Here is a 20174-nt window from a genome sequence, read left to right as displayed (position 1 = left end):
GCCCTGCTCGGCGCCCCGCGGGACTGGGGCGGCTGCGGGGTTGCTGCTGCCCTTCCCTGCGCAGTGAGGAGGCTGTCCCCGACCCGGCTGGGCGGGGGAGCGCCGGGAAGGCCTGAGACCGTCTCGGCTCTCTTCAGCTGAGCTGTTCTGCTGCTGCTGCTGTCTCCACCACCACCCGCTTTAATTCGTTCCTAGGACATGCCGCTGGTTTAGGAGGTCGCTTAGGCTTTCTGCTCCCCTCTGAGAATGCTCTCCTATTTTACACTGCTTTTTACAAGGTGATCATGCAGTTTCTTAACTTTTCCATGTATGGAATAGAACTTTTAATGTCTGCTTTGCACGTGCAAAATAAGCTTAACACTTTTTTTTCCCCTTAAGACATGAAGAATAGGGTGCTTTCCCGACAATTTCCTGCACTTTTGTCTCTCGTTAACAGTGATACAGTGTCTAAGAAATAACTTCCTCATAATTTTGCTCCCTTTTGTTTGATGTTGCAGTGAAGCTCTAAGTCTGTGTTGATGTCATTACGATTTTGTTTCTTTTCCTTTAAAGACTGCCTCTCACTTCAGTAGAATTCTAGGACCTCACATTTGAAAATTAAATTTTCAAATTTAATTTGAAAATTAACTTCACAGTAATACCAAACATCATGGATTCTTTTGGGCATTTTTTTTTTCTCAGAACTTTGGAGGCCAACCCTGTCTGAATTTGTTGCATGTTATCTAGCATGGGAGGACTTAATAAGGCAGTAACTTTTTTCTAGTGACCAGCCAAGAAGAGAGCAGGTAGTCACCTACTGCAGTGCCAGGAACAGCAGTGCTGTCTCAGGCCCCATCAGAATAGGAAACATGCCTAGAACAGGGCTTGTCTGGTGCAGGCTGCCGGGGGGTTGGCAGGCTGCTTTTCTGGCGTCCCCTGTGCGGTGTACAGCTGGTAGATTAGCACTTAAAGAGATGTATAATAGAACTTTGCTTTTATACAATGTGTTAATCTTGAGTTAGTAGAACCGTACCATCGTTTTTTACTGTTGCAGACTTAGTATGTACTCAGTTTCCACTGAACTTTGACAGTTTGGCATATACCGTGTTTTTCTGTTCTCTGAAAGCTAAGTTTTCCTGCATTGCAGAAACTCCTGAGAATACCTCATTTCATCTTATGTACCTTCAACTTAATGCGTGCAGCTCTTAAAATGCTTTCTGTACAGGATCAGTCGTGTTCTAGTATCTTGATTTTGTTACGGTTTTAGATGGCACACTCAGATGGAGCACCTTCCAATAAAAAGACATTGAGAACCTTTTTTCGTCCCACTGTTTTCCCTTCGTCAGTCACATCTGATATGTCACCATCACAGAATAAACTACTGAGGTACCGAAGATGCCACGAACAGCAAAAGCAGCTTAATCAGTTACTGTGAGTTTCATGTAATTCAAAACATGTTGAAATTCAAATGAAAGAAATCCTGCACATTTGACATCTGAGGAATAATACTGGTGTTTGTTAATTTTGGAGGGTTTTGATGTCACTATTGCAGTGCTGAGCGCTTGCTATCTCAAATCATTAATAATAAAGAACATTTGATGGAATCTCTGATGTTTTTTCTTTTACGGCACGCAAAATCTGCTTGAAGTCTGTGTGTTGGGGTGGTTTGTGAGGAGACAGTGACCTTCACACTTTGAAGGTTACTTATGATAGACTGAAAAAACCCACTCTGTTCTTACGAAAATCTTTTTCAAAGACAATCAGTCTGGGTTACTTGCTTGATTTTGTATGAATGATCCAAATGTGGGTTTGCCTCTAACAGGCTGCTTTGCCGCTATCTCAGTGCATTTGGTCGTGCGCCTAGTGATCTGTGTGGCTGCCAGCAGGGCACAGCAGCCAGGATGACTAGTAAATTCACTTAAAATTGTCTTTCAACATTGTCATTGGCAAAGGAGGAAAGACACTAGGAAAAGGCCGCCTTCATGTAATGCTTGAAGATCTAACAGAAAATTACTTACATTATTTTTATAGAAATATATTCCTGAAATACCTACATTACTTTCCAGAACTTCCTGAACAATCCCCTAGACAGGTTGATTATCTTGACATAAATGTGAGACTATTATGTGGGCTGAGGTTGCATTTTATATAGTCGTATTATGAAATATATGACAACTTGCATTTTCATGTAAAGATTAAAATGGTAAGGAAATCTAGTGGTATTTGATAGGATTAAAAATCATCAAAAAGAATGGTTTTGCCTTCAGAAGAAGAAATGGAAATTAAAGGTCTACCTACAGTCTTAATTTAAATACTTTAAACACGAAATAAATTTTAAATATTGTCACTGGTATCAATAATGTTTTCGTTGGTGTGAGGTTTTAGAGGTTCCATTTACTGCGACTGAATTTGGAGATGGTAACCTGTTACTTAACAAATTCCTGTGCAATTGATGTTCCATCTCAGTGGGTGAATTTTTAAGTGGCCAAGTATTACAGGTTGCTTTTTCTTGAATGATACTTGTATGTATCCTAAATTGTTGACTTCGCTGGACCTAGGCAGTGGTATAGAACTAAGTTGCAGAAGAGTTGAGATGAGTTGATCACAGAAGGGAATCTGATTTGAGCCAAAGATTAGTGAGGGTGGGTTGCCTTTTTTCTTTTTTTTTTTTTTAATACTGTTAGCAACAATCAGTTATAGAAAGCAGTTAATCTATTAGAAGTTAAAAGTAGAGAAAGATGTTTCCTTTCTTTTAATAGTGTAAAAGCCGTTATAATACAGATCTAACAAACAAAAAGTGGTTTAATTTTAGCTCTTAGAAAGTAAATGCTGAGCTTTCAATGATGCCTGCAGTAGCAGGGTGCCGTTTTTAGAATGCCGGTGTTCGGTATGCTGAAAATGTCAGCTGTGTGACAGTGACAACTCACTGTGCAGCGAGGTGTGCTGAACAGCCGTCTGACAAACGGTGCGTATTCTGCTGGAAGGCTGATTCACTTAGATTTTTGTACAAAGGGAGCTGTCTCTTAAGGAGCGTCCCATGAAGTAAGGATTTGAGGGTGGCAGTCTAATTGCTACTGGGGTTTTTACCTGAGTTTACTGAGATAAGGCTGAAGTAACCCTTTGCAAGGTATGTACAGAGGGTATCCAAAAAGGCTGGACCGATGTGTTTTAGTCCACAAGGTCATCCCAACATTAACCATTTAAAGTTTTCTGATAGTTATTGAGCAATTTATAACCACAGGCAGTATAACAAAGAGCTGGTCTTAAATGAACAGCTTTAGGAGTTTTGTTCTGCACTTTTTTCTTTTTTCTTCTTTTTTTCTCATAATACAGTTGGACAAGATCTGTTGTAGTTGTTTGAGGAGAAGTTAGATATAATCCTAACAAGAGCACTGGGTAGTGGGATGAGGTGAATTCAGGCATGTATATATTATGATTGTGGTAAAGAAAAATGTGGCTCTTTGTATAAGAGAAGGCAGAGTATGCAAAGGCAGCCTTACCTTTTAGTGATCAAAGAATTGGTGAACGTGAAAAAATAGGTTGCATCGATTAAAATGATAGCATTATTTTTAATATATTATTTGTAGTTTTTCTGCACATTTGACTCTGTGTTATCCTTTAGAATTGATCGAGCTTTAAAAGTCTATCAGTTATCCGTGGAAGAGAAACGTCACCGAGTTCCTGTACCTCCTATCCCAGAACTGCCTTCTACTGTGAGAAAATATTTCTTCAATTGTTTTAACTTTTGTCTGGCTTATGCTTTGTTATTGGGACATTTATGCCTCTTACTTCTTAATGTTTACTTAAACACACTTATTTTGAATTCCTAAGGATTGAAATATATTTATATGCTAAAGTAGTCCTATTGAAATTGATACCTCTATATCTACAGAATAAAATGTTTACTTAGGAATAATATTTGTTAGTGTTTTGTTTTGTTTATATGTTTTTAATACATGATGATTTTCTGTTCTTTTTCATGCAGATGAACAGTGAGCAAAACCAACAAAGAGTAAGTAAGTTAAATTGTTCTGCTTTTTTAGAGTAGGAGTGAATGGTCTCTATTCAGAGCGGTTGAGCATGTCATGTGGAATTAAACAGGAGAACAGGTGGTTGAACAGGAAAAGCTTTTTCAGTAGTCTCATTGCGGAAAAATGGAATAGGAAGCAAAATAGCAATCTTCTCTTGTGGTCCAATAGAGGGAAATTATTTTTCTCTTACAGTAAGTTTGTCCATCAGTAATTTAAGTTCTGATCTGAGCCTCAGTTAAAGATGATTACTTAGAAAAAATTCTAACAGGTTTCAGGATTTTTTTCAGTTGAGGTCATAGAGGTCATAGTCTTTGACATTGTTCACCTGGTATGAAAATATATACAAGTCCTGGAATTTGTGTATAGCATTTAAAAGAAGACTTAACCTCTGAGAGCCACTTGAAACTCAGTGTAGCATATTAGTATTAAGTAGCTTAAGGAAGCATCTCTTTTTCCTAGCCAATGTTAGCTAAACTGATTCTGAGGACTATAGAGATTCAGATGCCTTTTTGCTTTATAACAAAGCCATCACTCAAAAGCATGAATACCTATTTCTTTGGCCAAACCCCCCCTATTTGTGCAAAACTTTTACCAGAGAAATATTTGTCCAAAGAACAGTAACAGGAACCTTGGACTAGTTTATTGTCAGTCATAAACTTCAACAGAGAAGCAAAGGAGATGCCTTTGGTACAATAGCAGTGAGACTACTCACTCAGTACGGTGAGGTACATTTAAGCAGTGAGACAGGGAGACCATTTTACCAACCACAGAGCAGCTCTTAGTGTACTAGTGAGTGAAGACTGAAAAGATTAGATTATGTCACCTGCCCTTAAGTATAAGAAATGATGAATAAAAAGAGACTTCGCTGTCAAGCCTAATGCAGAAATATTTACATAGCCAAATATTAGACCTCTGACAATATTGTTCTTCCAGACAAACTATCTCTTCATGAAGAAGTGTGTGGAAAGTAACCCAGCGGTTCCCATTCAGCAGCAGTGGCTAATGTCCATGCTGGCATTGGTGCCACAGTCGCTTAGGGAAGGCAAGGACCGAGAGCTGTTAGCTGAAGAGCTCTTAGGGGAGATAATAAGGCATTATGAAAAGATCATGAAAAGGTGTATGGGTAAGTACCAGAAATACTACTAATAATATACTAATGTGTATATCTGATATAAGCTGTTCCCTGCTCTCCCACTGAAAATAATTTTTCTAGATGGTTCTTTCAGCCAGGCACGGTCTTTGTAATTAACCACTGATTCCTCTTTTCCTGCCTCATCAAATCTAGACTGGCTGTAATGTTTAAGGCAAAACTTGCTGATTTTATTTGGACTAGTAAAAAGGTAACCAGCTGACGGTATAGTTCAAGCAAAGGCAAAGAACTCGCTCAAAGGTTGATTGCTGATAACTTTATTTCATTAAGTCTTTAACCTCTTTAGGTAATTAGATACAAGAATGTATCATTATTCCCTGCTAAAGAAAGAAGAAATATTTTATGTACTGGGCATTCTTTTTTTCCTCTTCAGGAACAGCAGCTTTTTTCAAAGCTGTTCACGCTCGAGCACATCCATAGGGTTTTTTTAATGTTGCATGAGGAATTTTGCAATAAAAATCTGCAAAGATAATTAGCTGATTTCAGATATCACTCAAACAACTCACTTTGACTTTTAAACTTTTTTGAAAGGAGTCATGACTCGGAATTTTGAAAGTGTATTCCCTTGAAATCGTGTATTAATATCTTCTTTATTTACATTTATAGTATCTGAAATTGAGCAAAATTTTGGCAATATTTTGCTGGATGGCTGATCTTTTTAAAAATGCAGGTTGACAAAACGCACAATTTAACGTGGGGCTAACTTCTTCATAATGTCATCAGTTGAATAATTAGAATGTCCCACTATATAAACCAAATTGCCATAAATAGTTAGAATCATAGAATATCCCAAGCTGGAAAGGACCCATAAGGATCATCAAGTCCAACTCCCTGCTCCTTGCAAGACTACTGAAAACTAAACCAACGACCCAGAGCATCATCTGGATATTTCTTGAACTCTGACAGGCTTTGTGCTGTGACCGCGGGATCATCAAGTCCAACTCCCTGCTCCTTGCAAGACTACTGAAAACTAAACCAACGACCCAGAGCATCATCTGGATATTTCTTGAACTCTGACAGGCTTTATGCTGTGACTGCTTTCCTGGGGAGCCTGTTCCAGTGAGTGACCATCCTCACAGGGAAGAAATGACTTAAAGTGCTTAATTATCTAGACAGTAGTCTATCTGAAAACCTTAATGAATAGGGGACAGGACTGGAATTAAGCCGCCTCAATCTGTACAGCTGTTTAGCAGAGGCTTTGATTTTGAGTTGCCTTTGGGAGAGAGTGTTTTGAAGACTTGGATGATACAATTACCTTTTCATCCTACTATATGCTTGGTTTACCCTGGAGAAAGTCTGAGGAAGTAGAGTGTCCACTGAATATGGCTGAATTTTCTTTTACTGTTCGTGTTTTTGTTTTTCTCCTAGTGCAAAATGTTCTTGTTAAACCAAATGTAAAAGGACTTGAAGATGAAGAGGAGGCACCTTTGCCTTCATTGCCTGTGTGAGTGGACTGAGTTAGCAAACAATCCACTGGCAAAACACGCTCAGCTGGATGAACACAGTTACGACACTGTACTAACTCTGGAATCCTGCAGTGAGACCTTTTTTCTGTCTGTAGAGGATCTGACATTTGAACATCTTCTGTCTGAGTGCTTTGCAGAGATGGAGCACTGACCGCGTGTTATTACTGCTGTTGCAGTTACATGGAGTAGCACTCATGGCTGCAAATGAGACTGCTGGCTCTGAGTGCCCAGACACTGAAGTGGCATCGCAGCCACCTCTGGAATGAAGAGTGTGTGTGCAAGGGGCAGTTTACTGGCAGACAGCAGCATTAGGCAGTACTTTACCGTGCTAAAACTGGTTCTAATGCCAAGGGTTCGTGTGGCTTTGGTGTTAAGAGGTGAAACCTTGGGACTGAAGGAAAGGCTTAGTATGTCCTGCCAAAATAGGAGAGCAGTTCAGGTAGACAGAATATAATTCCCTGAATCGCATGATTGGCTGAAGTATCAGCATGTGTGCCATCTGAATATTGATGGGAAACACTTCCTGTCAGCAGCTGGTGGAGATGACATTGAAAGAGATTCAGGAAGAGCAGGTGATCTGAAGATACTCTAGAGATAAAACATGGTTGATCAGACAGAGTATCTTTATGGTTTCCTCTGCATCATATTAGGGATTTGAGTATGGCACTTAAATAACAGTTTATGTTAGGGAATAAGCTTTTTAATACTACTTTTTGTAAGAATGTTTTGTTTGAGTATTGATTGAGCTCTGCACTTTTTTCTGGTTAGGTTTTTTTTTTTTATTGTTGTTGCGATTTGTTTTTTTTTTTTCAGAGGCCTGGATTTTTCTAGACCATGGCATAAGAGTTTCATCAAAGCAAAAAACCAAATCGTTTCCAACTTGCACGTTGTCCACCCCACAGTAAAAGCTCTGTTGGATTTTGGCTATGCAGCATTCTCTAACTTTCTTGTAGTGGATCTCTCAAGTTTGAGGTGAAGTCTGTTTTGGTGAATTATTAACCCATATAGGTATTTGAAGCTGGTAAAGAAGAGTTTGTTCAATTCAAGTATTCATCGTAGGGTTTTTTATACAATAGATTCCTTCAATGTGTCCGTTAATGTTCTTTGAGTAGGTTACTTTGTGTTATGACACATTTACCTTTTCTTCTCTCTGTTGCGCATATTTTATTAGTACTTAAATTGCTGATAGTATCAACCCTTTTGATTTATCTTTTGCCTCCAGTTCTGTAAAGGTCTCATTATTTAATCTCAGTGCTGCAATCCTTATAGAAGTCAGGTTGAAATAGCATTTGAAAAATTGACTTCTAGAAGTATTATTATCTGTAGGGAATTCTGTGCCAGCCCTTGCTGGTTTTCATCAGTTGAATTTTCTTTTCAATCTTGGAACTTTTCATTTTCATAATTTTCAGTATCTTTTTCCTCCTTTTTTTTTTTTGTTTTTTTGGTAACTGTTCTTTATTTCCAGATGCTTGGGGTATTTTTTCCTTTTTTAAGTCTACAGAAGAGATGCTTAGGTTCGTGCTGTGCTTTCTGCTAAAAAAGACTGCGTTTGTAATACACTCTAGATCACTGTTACTTTACTCCATGGGGGTTTTAACGTTGTTTATAAAGTAGCCTGTAACTTTCTTTTCTAGACTGAAAGGGCCAGTTGCCTGTGAATCTTTAAAGACTGATGTCTCTCTAAGCTGTTCTAAAGCAGAAGAGACGATATTGAATACGTGGTATCAAAGAGTTATCCATCTCTTTTCTCAGAAGGATGCATTGCGTGGTGTAAAGTTGGATAAGGTTGACTCTTTTTATAACTGTGTGGCTGCGCTTATGTCTAATCAGGTAAAAATCTTTCCTCTCTGTGATGAACTTAATGCGAAATATAGGTAATTTTAGTGAGTCAGCACCCCGTATGACATGGGACCTGTTTAATCATTGTTAGCCTCCTGTTGTGTATAATCCAGTAAAGTATTGGAAATTTTAATTATTTTTAACTTCACTTCTTTAAAATAAATACTCGTCTACTTTCTTCTTCTAGTTTTTTAGATGCAGAAAATTTACTCATTCTACCAGCTAGAAGGTGATTAGCTTAAAGAAGAAAATATCTCAGTGTTCTCAGGACTCTTCCTATCACCAAACTTGGCGCTACAATTACATGTCACAAATTAGCAAAATGAACAAAACCTGGTCTCTCTCTCTTGCAAGCAAACATACTTCCACGAATGGGCTGAAAGTCCAGATTCGCCAACGTGTATGCAAGTGGCTATAGTCCTGCAAAATTTCCAAACCAGATTTTTTCTGTGGAAAATGATACCGCAGTTGCAAATTAATTTTTTTTTTTTCTCGCTGGCTATTTATATCAAGATGGGAGTTACATGAAGTGGGGGGCTTTTTGTTTTAGGATTTTCCAATTGCTTTATTTGCTAGTAATAATAAAGCAAGAACATTCAAATGAAATCACTGATTTTGGACTGAGACAATTTTTTTCAAAGTTCTTAGTTTACTGAAAATTAAAATCCATTTAACTTCCAGTTAACTTAAAGCATCTGTTATTTACATTGTTCTATTTAAGAATATAATCATCAGTGGGAATATGTATGTTCAGCAGTTCAAGAAGGCAGTCATGTTTAGGATTAAATCTTTATTTACTATGTAGAAAAATAATGGAATGAAAGTCTCATCAATTCATTGTCATATTAAAAAAAAATGAGAGGAAAATGCATTCCGGATATTTAATTTAAACTTAAGGTATGTATTAGTACTAGACTTACTTTTGTAGAAAAAATAAATGCATGGGCTTTACTGAAATGTTTGTTTACTTGTTCATTAGTTTACATCCTTTAATGGTTGGGACTAATATCCACTGAAGTCATTAGAAAAATTCACTCTCTTTCAGTTAGCCACGAATCAGGCCAAAAGTGGTAAAATCAGTGGAAATCGCGGCTTACTGAATGAAGGTGAAGTGGGCTGGAGCTTTCTGTTCTGCCGACTAATAGGTGATCTATGTTATTACCTAGCTGAAAGAATTATTGAGAAGAACTGTTGAAGCTTTTGTGAAACTTTTTGATCCTGAAAACAGACGTTGCCTACCTTTATTTAAGATGGAGTTGACTCTTGATGAAAAGAAAATTGAGTTTTACCCAAGTTTCCAAGACCTAGAAGAAGCAATTCTGTTGATAGTGAATCGTATAGGAGAGACTCTCCAGGTGTGCTTTTAACTTCGTTTACACATGTAACTGCTGTGCTGCGCAGTACATGAAAATAGGAGTAATTTCGGATGCTGACTGCCATGGTAATGGGCAGCAGAATGTAACTTCGTTTTCCATAAGCATTCTGCAGGTCATATCATGAATCTTGATGACCAGCAGAACTCCAGACTCTGAAACTCATTTTGTTATTCCTTGTTTATAAAAAATTGATACACCTGCTATTGCTAGTTTTAGTCTGCTGTTTTAATCTGCAAATCTGTGTGCGTGTCTACAAATTGATTGTCTGCTTGTCCATTAAATAGAAGTCAGGCTGGAAACTTACCTCTCAGGCTGGAAAGAAAACTAGCTAGAAGATAACCTTTTTGTTTTCTTCTTTGGTACGTTTAGAAAAACCTGAGAGTGCTTCCAGTATAAGTAAACACATAACCTACATTTATTTATATATTTATTTTTAACATTGAAAATAGTTTTGCAGTGTGAACTAACACTGTCAATAGAAATCTAATTGGCACTGTAGTTGTACGTGTGATGATTTACAGTAAACTTACATTAATAATTAAGATCCCGAGAGAAAGGCAAGGCAAATTAGAGTTGGTATTTCTTTTCTTTCTAAGAAAAAGGAAAGCCTCAAATCTCTAACAACTAATATATACAATATCTGAAGATTTATGTCTTAGGAACCACTCTGTGACCGTAGAGAAGACAGCCTTTCTGTGGGCTCTGATGTGTTTCTGTGGACCGAGTTTCATCCTTGAATCATACTTGATGGTTAATAAACATTGGGTTTAATTTTGTGTGTTTGCACGTATCGTAGAATTTAATTTAATAATTTATAAATTGTAATATTGGAAAATGATTTATCATCCATTTTACATGTTTCCTGTTAAACCTTTTCAGTCAAGAGGAGTCCTTCTGGGTGTGTACGAAGCACCTGGCCTCGGGCATGGTTAGGATCTCATACTTCTTCTATACAGTATCTTCTAAAGATTGCAATTTACTTTTAGAATATGTATCCCGTCTTGATTTTTACAATTTAAATAATCAGAACTTGCTTTTCTATTAGAACATCCAAACAGTACGTTCTTGGCTGGTGGGAGACACTAGGACTCTGGACACCAAGCTTCCCGATCAGGTCACAGTATGGGCCATATCTACACTGAAAAAATCGATCAGAGACAACTTAGAAAGTCCAAAGGCATATTTTGAGAACTACAGTAAGTGATAAAGGAATTATTAAATTAAATTGTATTACTTCTCTGAAATAAGTAATTTACTGTACAACCTGTATGTTATATTAATGCAGTGTACCTGAATTGTAGTTGACAGGTTTGGCTGGCTTGTAGATGGGACTGCGCAGGCACGGCTAGAAAGATTTGTGGCAGAAGAACACACTTTTGATGAATATACTGCTGTAAGTTTTCGTTCCATATTTTATATGCAATTTTTGCTATACATACTGCAATAATAAAAAGGGAAGAGAGGATAAACGGGTGCTTAGCCTTTAGCTAAAAATCATGTTGACTACCTAAAAATCTACAAGATAAGTATTTTTTCCCCTAGAAGATACTATTTATTTTCTTCAGTGTGTAATACTTACATGTAGTCAAGTATTTAAACAACAGCTCTGAAATGTAAAATACTATGTTTTTCTGAAGTTCATAGATGAGTTCTTCACCCTCAAGAAGGAAATCTTGAGTTTACCAGAAGTGGCTGATTTCCCTATGATCTGTTTGAACTGTGAGGATTTAAAGCAAGGTTTAGCTAATAGTGCAAACAACTTTGCAAAAATGCTGATGGACCGAATAGTTGCAAATTACAGAGAGGAAAATGAAAAGTAAGTAGAATTTTCTACTTGTGAATGCTATCTGTGTTAAATACATAGAGAAATAGTAGAAGCATGTAGAAGAAACGCCAGTATACCATACTCCTGTTCAGTGAAGGCTTGTGGCTAGCTAATGATCTCCTGCAAGTTGCGCAAGCTGCTGTATTTTTTTCCTGTTTTACACTCAAAAGCTAGTAGAGGAACTTAATAATAGACCTGGATAACGGAGGAGTTAGAAGATGAAAGGACTTCCTTCCCATTCTCACTTTTTTGTGTGAAATACAGTACTACTGCACTGTCAAAGGACAGACTAGCTAGATTCTCTTATGACGTGATAGATACCTCTAAGTTTTCATAGATAATGGCAGATAATAATACTGATCGTTTAGGCTAGGCTAGACTAGACTGTGTCGGTTGAAGGGGACCGAGAACGATCATCTCGTCCAACTGCCTGACCAATTCAAAGCTGTCCAAAAGTTAAAGCACGTTATTAAGGACATTGTCCAAATGCCTCTTAAACACTGACAGGCTCAGGTCATCAACTGCCTCTCTAGGAAGCCTGTTCCAGTGTTTGGCCACCTTTTCAGTAATGAAAGGTTTCCTGATGTCCAGTCTGAACCTCCCCGGCACAGCTTTGAACCGTTGCCACACGTCCTGTCACTGGGTCCCAGAGAGAAGAGCTCAGCACCTCCCTCTCTGCTTCCCCTCCTCAGGAAGCTGTAGACAGTGATGAGGTCACCACTCAGCCTCCTTTTCTCCGAACTAGACAAGTCCTCAGCCACTCCCCGCGGACATTCCTTCCAGCCCTTTCACCAGCTGCGTTGCCCTCCTCTGGATGTGTTCAAGGACCTGAACATCCTTCCTAAGCTGTGGGGCCCAGACCTGCTCACAGTAGTGCAGGGGGGGCCACACCAGCACTGAATACAGGGGGAAAGCACCTCTTTGGACCAACAGGTCATGCTGTGTTTGATGCACCCCAGGATGCGGGTTGCCCTCTTGGCTGCCAGGGCACTGCTGACTCCTAGTGAGCCTCGTGAGACCAGCACCCCCAGAGCCCTTCCTGCAGGGCTGCGCTCCAGCCACTCCTCTCCCAATTTATACTGGTGCCTGTCATTACTCCATCCTAGGTGCAGAATCCAGCATTTCAACTTGTTGAATTTCATCCCGTTTATCACAGCCCAATGTTCCAATCTATGTCGATCCCTCTGCAAGGCATTCCATCCCTCAAGAGAGTCAACAGCACCTCCCAGTTTGGTCTTGTCAGCAAACTTGCTAATGGGGCATTCAACTTCTGCGTCGGGATCATTGCTAAGTATGTGGAACAGAGCCGGCCTTAGAACTGAACCTGAGGAACACCGCTGGGGACCAGCTGCCAGCTGGATGTACCCCATTCACTACAACTCTCACCCTCTGGGTGGGTGACCTTATCACCAGAGGATATCAAATTAGTTTAGCAGGAGGTTAATTTGCAGGTGTGGATTAAATCATGAGTGAAGTCATTAAATTGTTTGGTTAAAATGAACAATTATAGTCAAGTTTTACAGGGATCCTACACTAGCAAAATGACTATGTGTAGTAGGAAGGTGTCGGCGTGTATGCTAATGGTACTGCACTTCAGTTCATGTACTAAGAAAAGTAGCTGAAACACTTATTGCAAAAGAATACCCCGAAATCCAAACAAATCAATTATTGCAAGTTAATAAACAGTGTTTTTCTAGACTCTCTTGGTCATATTCCCTATTTATTTTCATAAAGTTACAGAGTTTGTGCAGGGATAATACTTAATTTGAACTTCTAGTTCCATTAAAGCTGATCTGGAAGTTGGTCAAACTAAAATCTTGAAATTTTTATATTTTATACAAAATAAATGTATAGGATATGCAGAGAATTTGAAGCAGTTAAGGAACGTGCATTAACAGTTCCTGAGACAACAGAAGAAATGGTGGAAACAAGAGCTTACATACAGAAGGTCAAAACTGAAGGTATTCAGGACCTTTTGTTAAGGATCAAGGTAAATGACTGTCCGTTAGTCTTTTACCAAACACACTGGCCTGTAGAAATACAGAATTACTCATTCTGGAGTGCAGAGGCTTTTGTCTGATCATGCTGCGTGTGTGAGTAAACTGTACCCTCAGTGCCACTGCAGACAGAAGTGGGGAATCCAGCTTATCCTTTGCCATATGCCTTCTTATTCCCTATTCTCATGTGTTCTGCGTGTCAGAGAGGAAATGCAGCTTTTACTAAATCACAGCAGATTGTCAGACACTCAGTTTATTGTCTGTACCTAGAGATTTCAGGGCTACTTAAAAAGCTCTTTGTGGAGACATAGCACAGAAGTGTGAAGAGAATTTTATGTGTAAAAGCAGTCAAGACTTTGAACACACAGGAGGCAATTTACTCTGAGCAGAATGTCGCAGATGTTTCAGTAGCAGCAGTACTTTGTGTGTCCTCAGAGAACAGTGTTGAAACGCTGCAAGGTGTGGGTCAGCCAAAGACATCACTGGATAAGAAGCTCGTTGCCGTATTGTTATGACGTGTATCAGATTTTCTGATATGGTAATAGGTCTGCAAGTATAACACGTTTATTCTGCAGAATTCATATTTTTAATAATACTAGTATTGCACATGTAGGTTTACAGGCCACAGGAGTCATGTTTAGAGACATAAGCTCGTGAACAGGCCAGGGATTTGAATAACTTTTATATTCATTTTGAATATTAATGTTCACTTAGCTGAATGAGAAGTTTGAAATGTAGAATTCTGTTTGCTCTTTGTAGATATCATAGATCTGTTTAAATATAGGGTAGGAGAATGTTGCCTAAGGTTTTGTGAACTCTCTCTCTATAGGAGTGTTTTCGGCAGATGAATTACTTCCTAGATGTTTTTATATTTGATCCTGAAGACATTGCACTGAATGCAACAGTTATGTTATGGCCAAAGATGATTAAACCTGTTTTTGATGAGCATGATGATGTAAGAGCATTTTCTTAGTTTATGGTATATTTTGGCTTGTTAGACTTCTCACTTGCCTTGAACTATTTATTTCTTCAGCAGGCTAAGTGTATCTACACATATAACATGAACCATGCTAATTTAGACATGCATAAATAACATATTTCCAGGTTTTTGTATCAACAGAGGCCTTTTTGTCGAGTAATCTAAAAATCGTCGCTGTAACTTAAAACCTTCAGCAAGTATTAATTTTTTGTGGTGAGTATTAGGTAACTCGTAGGAAGTCACTACGCTGCAGATGACTAGTGCTGAGACTGGAACTGCCAGCCCCTTAATAAGAGTTAGTGCTCTGGACAGGAGGTCATTGGATTAAAATGTATTTTGTTCTATCCATAAAAGAACATTGGGAATTGCGATTTTTAGGTAACAATCATAAATGGAAAATAGGCACCATCTGATTTTCTCTGTGTGACTTCTGCTTTTCTTCTGCTTGTCTGTCCTCATCTTGCTTGTGTTCTTTCTGGCTGTGATAGAGTCAGTGGAGCCCTTTTGTGTTCTCTGGCTTTTTGTAGTAGTTTAACACATTTAATAATTTCTTCTAGAAATGTATAGGAATCAATAGTTTTCTTTTTTTAATAAAAATATAGGTTTATCTTAAATATCACAATTGAGGATTTCTCTTTCACTGTCTTCTTAAGATACTATGCAGTATGTCTAAGGGTAGTACGTATGCCTCTGACTTAAAACATACCCGGCTTGGGAGACTGCTGTGTCTGTAAAATAGCGCATTTGCATCCCAAAAATACTCGAGTATTCCTCAGGAGTATTTCTCTCTGTAGCTGACCATCCAGCAACTTGAAATTGCGCTAGAGCTTGAGGACAAGAATAGTTTTGCGTCCTGTGTTTATGAGTGCGTATTTGCATTTTATACTCTCAGATACGAGTCCGTTCTTACTGTAACGCAGTAGGAAGAGACTAGTTCTGCCTTTTCAGAGGTTCTATTTGTCTGCTTCACAAGTTTTGCTTGGCAGTAGGCCCTTGTTTTAGGAGATGTCGGTTGATTTCTTGTTTGGTATCTTAAAAATCGCCCCTCTGTGTGCAGCCCGTGTGCTTTAGAGTGGTCTTGTCCTAGAATTTCTGCCTTTCCTAGCAGTAGATACATATGGGATAGCACTGTCTTTCAACAACTGGAGGTGTCCTCTTGTGGCAATAAACCACTGAGTCCCAGAGATGAGAATCTCTGGTTTTTTTCTGTAATCCTTCCTTTTCTTTTGTCTGATTGCTGGAGGGGGCCTTTAAGGCAATCCAGACTGCTATGATTATTGAGCTAAGGGTTCTGTGTTAACATGTAGAGGTTGCACACACTTAAATGGAATATACAGAGAGCAACTCCAGAAGAAATTTCAATTATTGTAAGAATAATAACTTCTCTGTATTGTTTATTTTCTGTCTGTTTGTGCAAGATGTTTAATTTAGGTGGCACTACGTGTGTTAATCATTGAAAGGTCTTATAACTACTCTTGCTTTTTTACCATTTAAAAAAAATCAATTGTTTTGTAGTTGATTGAACAGTCTACACATAAAAGAGAGCAAGAACTAATACAGAAATGCAAGAAACTGATGGAGGAATTAGAGAAGCTGATGTGTTCTGTGACAGAGGTGGAAGAATACTCAGAACTGGATTGCATGCAGCAGGTCTGATTCATGTTTAGTGTAAAATGGCTAGAAATATTTGTATGTTTAATACACAGGGGACATGGAAGAAACTTAGAATTAAAAGTAATCAGTTATTTTAACAAATGTGAACTAAAGTGTCTATTACCCTCTTGCCACAGTGAACACGCTGATAAAATGACGTTGCCCCCCGCCTCCTTTATTCCTATTACGTTGGCAATAACATTTGACTGAAAGGGAAGTTTACTCTGAAGCTGTGCTTGAATTAGCTGATAGTTAATCCCAGCAAGGACTGTGATATTGGGGATGTATAAAGGAAATGATGTTTTACTCGGGTGTATATAAAGTATAGAATCCTGGCCCCAGTGACGTTATTTGCAAATAACTTCAGTGGGATCAGAATTGCCTTCCCTGTTTCTGATGTATTGATGAGCTGAAGTTAAAAATAGCAGGTTAAAAGAGTGATTGGTAGCAATTTAATTTTTTTTCCTATGAACCTCAAGACTTCATACTTCTGCTACTAAAGAGCAAACCACTAGGTCCAAAACTCACAAATTGCTAGGACTATTTTATAACCATAAGAACATGTCCTGCCCTTTAATTGGAAGCTATCACATTTGCGCTTAGTAGCTAAGGTTTTTTAAAAACAAAAGCACAAAACAGAAATCCTAAGCTGGTAAATCCTGCTTACCCTTATGATATGTCAGATACATAAAAAATAGCATGCCTGCCTCCTTGAACAGTGAACTTTAAAGCTCAAACGTTTTGAAAATGATTTTATGCTCTTACATTCAGTAATGATAAAAAAAACTTTATTTTTTTAGCGTTGATCTGAGTTCTTCACAGTTTATGTACTCAAGGATAAGAAGACAAGTTTTTAGTACATGATTTCTAAAACTTGTATAAATACAAAGGCTTAAAATATTTTGATATCTTGTTTTGATAGCTGATCAGAGCATAACTTGGTTACCCCTCAGGACCTACCTTTATTTGATTTCAGTATGTGGCTGACCTGAGGGCGTTACAGAAACGCATACAGGAGGCTGACGAGACAGTAGGTCTTATCAATAAAGAAGAGACTCTGCTCGGATGGAAAGTGAGTGACTTCCCACTCCTCACCAAGATAAAAGTTGAGATTGAACCATATCAGAAACTCTTTCATCTTATACTGAAATGGCAACGAACAGAAAAAAGGTAATTCAGCTCTTGAAGCTAAATGAGGAAGAGTGGGAAAAATGCTGATGCTGTTTTTTTTCATGGTAGATGTAGAATATGGATTTGTTTTCTTATAAACATTTATTTGTTATTAGCAATCTAAGTGTAATAGTAATATAACTTGAGTATCAGGAGAAACGCATACAGGAGGCTGACGAGACAGTAGGTCTTATCAATAAAGAAGAGACTCTGCTCGGATGGAAAGTGAGTGACTTCCCACTCCTCACCAAGATAAAAGTTGAGATTGAACCATATCAGAAACTCTTTCATCTTATACTGAAATGGCAACGAACAGAAAAAAGGAAATTCAGCTCTTGACGCTAAATGAGGAAGAGTGGGAAAAATGCTGATGCTGGTTTTTTTCATGTTAGATGTAGAATATGGATTTGTTTTCTTATAAACATTTATTTGTTATTAGCAATCTAAGTGTAATAGTAATATAACTTGCGTATCAGGGTTGTTATTTTTAATTCAGCTAGAAAAAATGTCAGTTTATATTTTTATTTTATTTTTTACTGTAATGCAAAGGAGTATATCACATACTGCGTTCTAACTGCATTGGTCAGACTGCTGGAGACTATAGTAAGACAAACTCTGGTAAAGTATTAGCAAGAAAAAACCTGGTTAGTTATGAGCCATTTTGTGTACCAGAAAAGGAAGAAATCCAGTTAAAAAGCTCACAATCTGTGTGTAATGAAAAACATGGTTTTTACCTAAGGGCTGCCTAAAGTGCTGTGCAGATGTGCTCAAGTGATTCCGGTGCAATCTGGTGGCTAGATCCTACCACAAAAACTTCAGTATGTCTGAATTAAGTGCGATTGCTTACCAGTTCCTGCAGTCTTTGGAAGTTATAACCTGATACAGCTAGAAAGTACGGGTTGGCTTGGGTTTTTTAACACAAAGGCGTAGTATATTTTGATGTCATATATTGATCTCTATCCAGAGCTGAATTTAAATATTTCTTAATCTGCACAGTTACTTGGTTTCAGTATGTGACTGACATGAGAGAATTATGCAAGTACAGAGTGTGATCAAGCCTCCTTGAGCTGTGCGTTAGAATTTTGCATAGAATGACAGTAATTAGAAACAAGAGTTTTGCTCTAGTTCAAACAACTCTTAATTACATCTTGTTTGTTTTGCAAAATGAAGCGTTAGTTATTTGTGGACTATGTTACTCTGTTTTCTCAGGTGGATGGATGGTACCCTTTTGGAACTAAACAGCGAAAGCATAGAGGCTGAGACTGACGAGTTTTACAGAGAGATGTACAAAGTGTCAAGGCTCTTCCAACAAAAGCAGAAGAAAATTCAAGAGGAGCAGAAAAAGGCATTGCAACATGAAACTGCAGAGGAGAAGGCAGAAGAAACAGAGGCAAATCCGACTCTTACAATGTGTTCTTCAGTTCTGGAGCAGATTAAAGACTTCAAGGTAAGAAAAGGTGAGGGATGTTAGTATTTGATGCTGGGGGCAAATGCTAAATTCAGCGCTTCGTAGTGTTAGCTGATGCAGTGTCAGAGAATCCTGTTGTTATAGAAAGTGAGAGCTCTGAACGCCATTTCCAGATTGTACTGTCCCACTGATTTTAATAAAACTGCATTTTGTTTTTCTTTGTAGTTTTCTGAATATAAATTGCCAAAGAGTGGATGATACATGCAGGAGAAAAGTAATTTTTGGATTCAAAGAAACATTGAAGGATGTAGTTGGGAATTTTAAATGGGATATATGTGTTAGGTTAAGGGAAGCCCAACTTAACATAGCTGAAAAATTGTTCTGTTTCTGCTAAGACTGTGCTTAATAGTTTTATATTTATTCTTCAGTAATCTACTACAATTATTTAGAAATGGAATGGATAACTGAGTGGACCTATCCGCACTTTTCAGAGAAGATTTTCATGTCATCAGCTACTGCCGGAGAATTTTAAGCACACATCAAAGATTACTGAAAAGTTACGAAGTAATTCACCTCACAATTTTTACCTTATCAATGTTTTTCCTCAATTAGGAGAATATTCCCACTGTGGCTATCTTCTGTAACCCCAGCATGAGAACTCGTCATTGGCAGCAGATGTCAAATATAGTAGGATATGATTTAACACCGGACTCTGGAACTACCCTGAGAAAAGTTTTGAAGCAGAATCTAGCCCCTTATTTGGAGGAGTTTGAAGCTGTAAGCGTAGGTGCAAGCAAGGTAAGCGTGGAGATTTGGTAATAACGAATATGACATCAGGTCTCTTAATGATGGCTTTTGTGGCTTATTAGAATGTTTTGTCTTTGCCCTTCTGCAACAAGAGAGATTTGGAGAGACTTTGGCCCATTGGATGATGACAGTGAATGTGTAAACGTTTGTATCTCATGTTACCTTATTAGTGTTTGTGAGTGGACAGCTTTCTGTGCCTTAGAAAATGATATGCTAAAAAAAATAGTAACAAGAAGTTAACGTATTCTGTTAAAGCTAGAAAAGATTATATATTGGATTAGTGAGCTTGAAAAAAACAATGCAGCAACTAAAAGAAGCTATTTTCTTTTTAAACTGTAGGAATTTTCCTGAGAGAAAGCAATGCATGCCTTGCAGGAATCCTGGGATTCGATTTCCTTCAATACGTGTGTGTCTCGTGAAACTGGTGTTCATATTCTGTCTGCAGTGGATGACATTCAAGCTGGTCTCGATGATCAGTTAATGAAAACTCAGAC

General features: G+C 38.1%; 1 protein-coding gene across 1 annotated transcript; it reads left to right on the top strand.

The window, feature by feature from the left end:
• Positions 1 to 1246: 1246 nt before the first annotated feature.
• On the top strand, positions 1247 to 19671 carry LOC104488784 (dynein heavy chain 12, axonemal-like; the record flags this gene model as incomplete). The annotated part of the gene is made up of 17 exons (XM_010138143.1): positions 1247 to 1410; positions 3602 to 3692; positions 3965 to 3991; positions 4944 to 5133; positions 6529 to 6604; positions 7440 to 7598; positions 8261 to 8456; positions 9632 to 9820; positions 10887 to 11037; positions 11143 to 11234; positions 11479 to 11657; positions 13521 to 13656; positions 14493 to 14618; positions 16158 to 16292; positions 17272 to 17465; positions 18675 to 18912; positions 19486 to 19671. Coding segments are annotated over 17 exons (2529 nt in total), but the record flags the coding sequence as incomplete, so codon positions are not given.
• Positions 19672 to 20174: the final 503 nt, after the last annotated feature.

Source organism: Buceros rhinoceros, unplaced genomic scaffold (assembly GCF_000710305.1).
Source record: "Buceros rhinoceros silvestris isolate BGI_N320 unplaced genomic scaffold, ASM71030v1 scaffold22906, whole genome shotgun sequence".
Classification (NCBI taxonomy): domain Eukaryota; kingdom Metazoa; phylum Chordata; class Aves; order Bucerotiformes; family Bucerotidae; genus Buceros; species Buceros rhinoceros.
The sequence above is the reverse complement of the archived record's forward strand: the minus strand, read 5'-3'. Positions and strand labels throughout refer to the sequence as shown.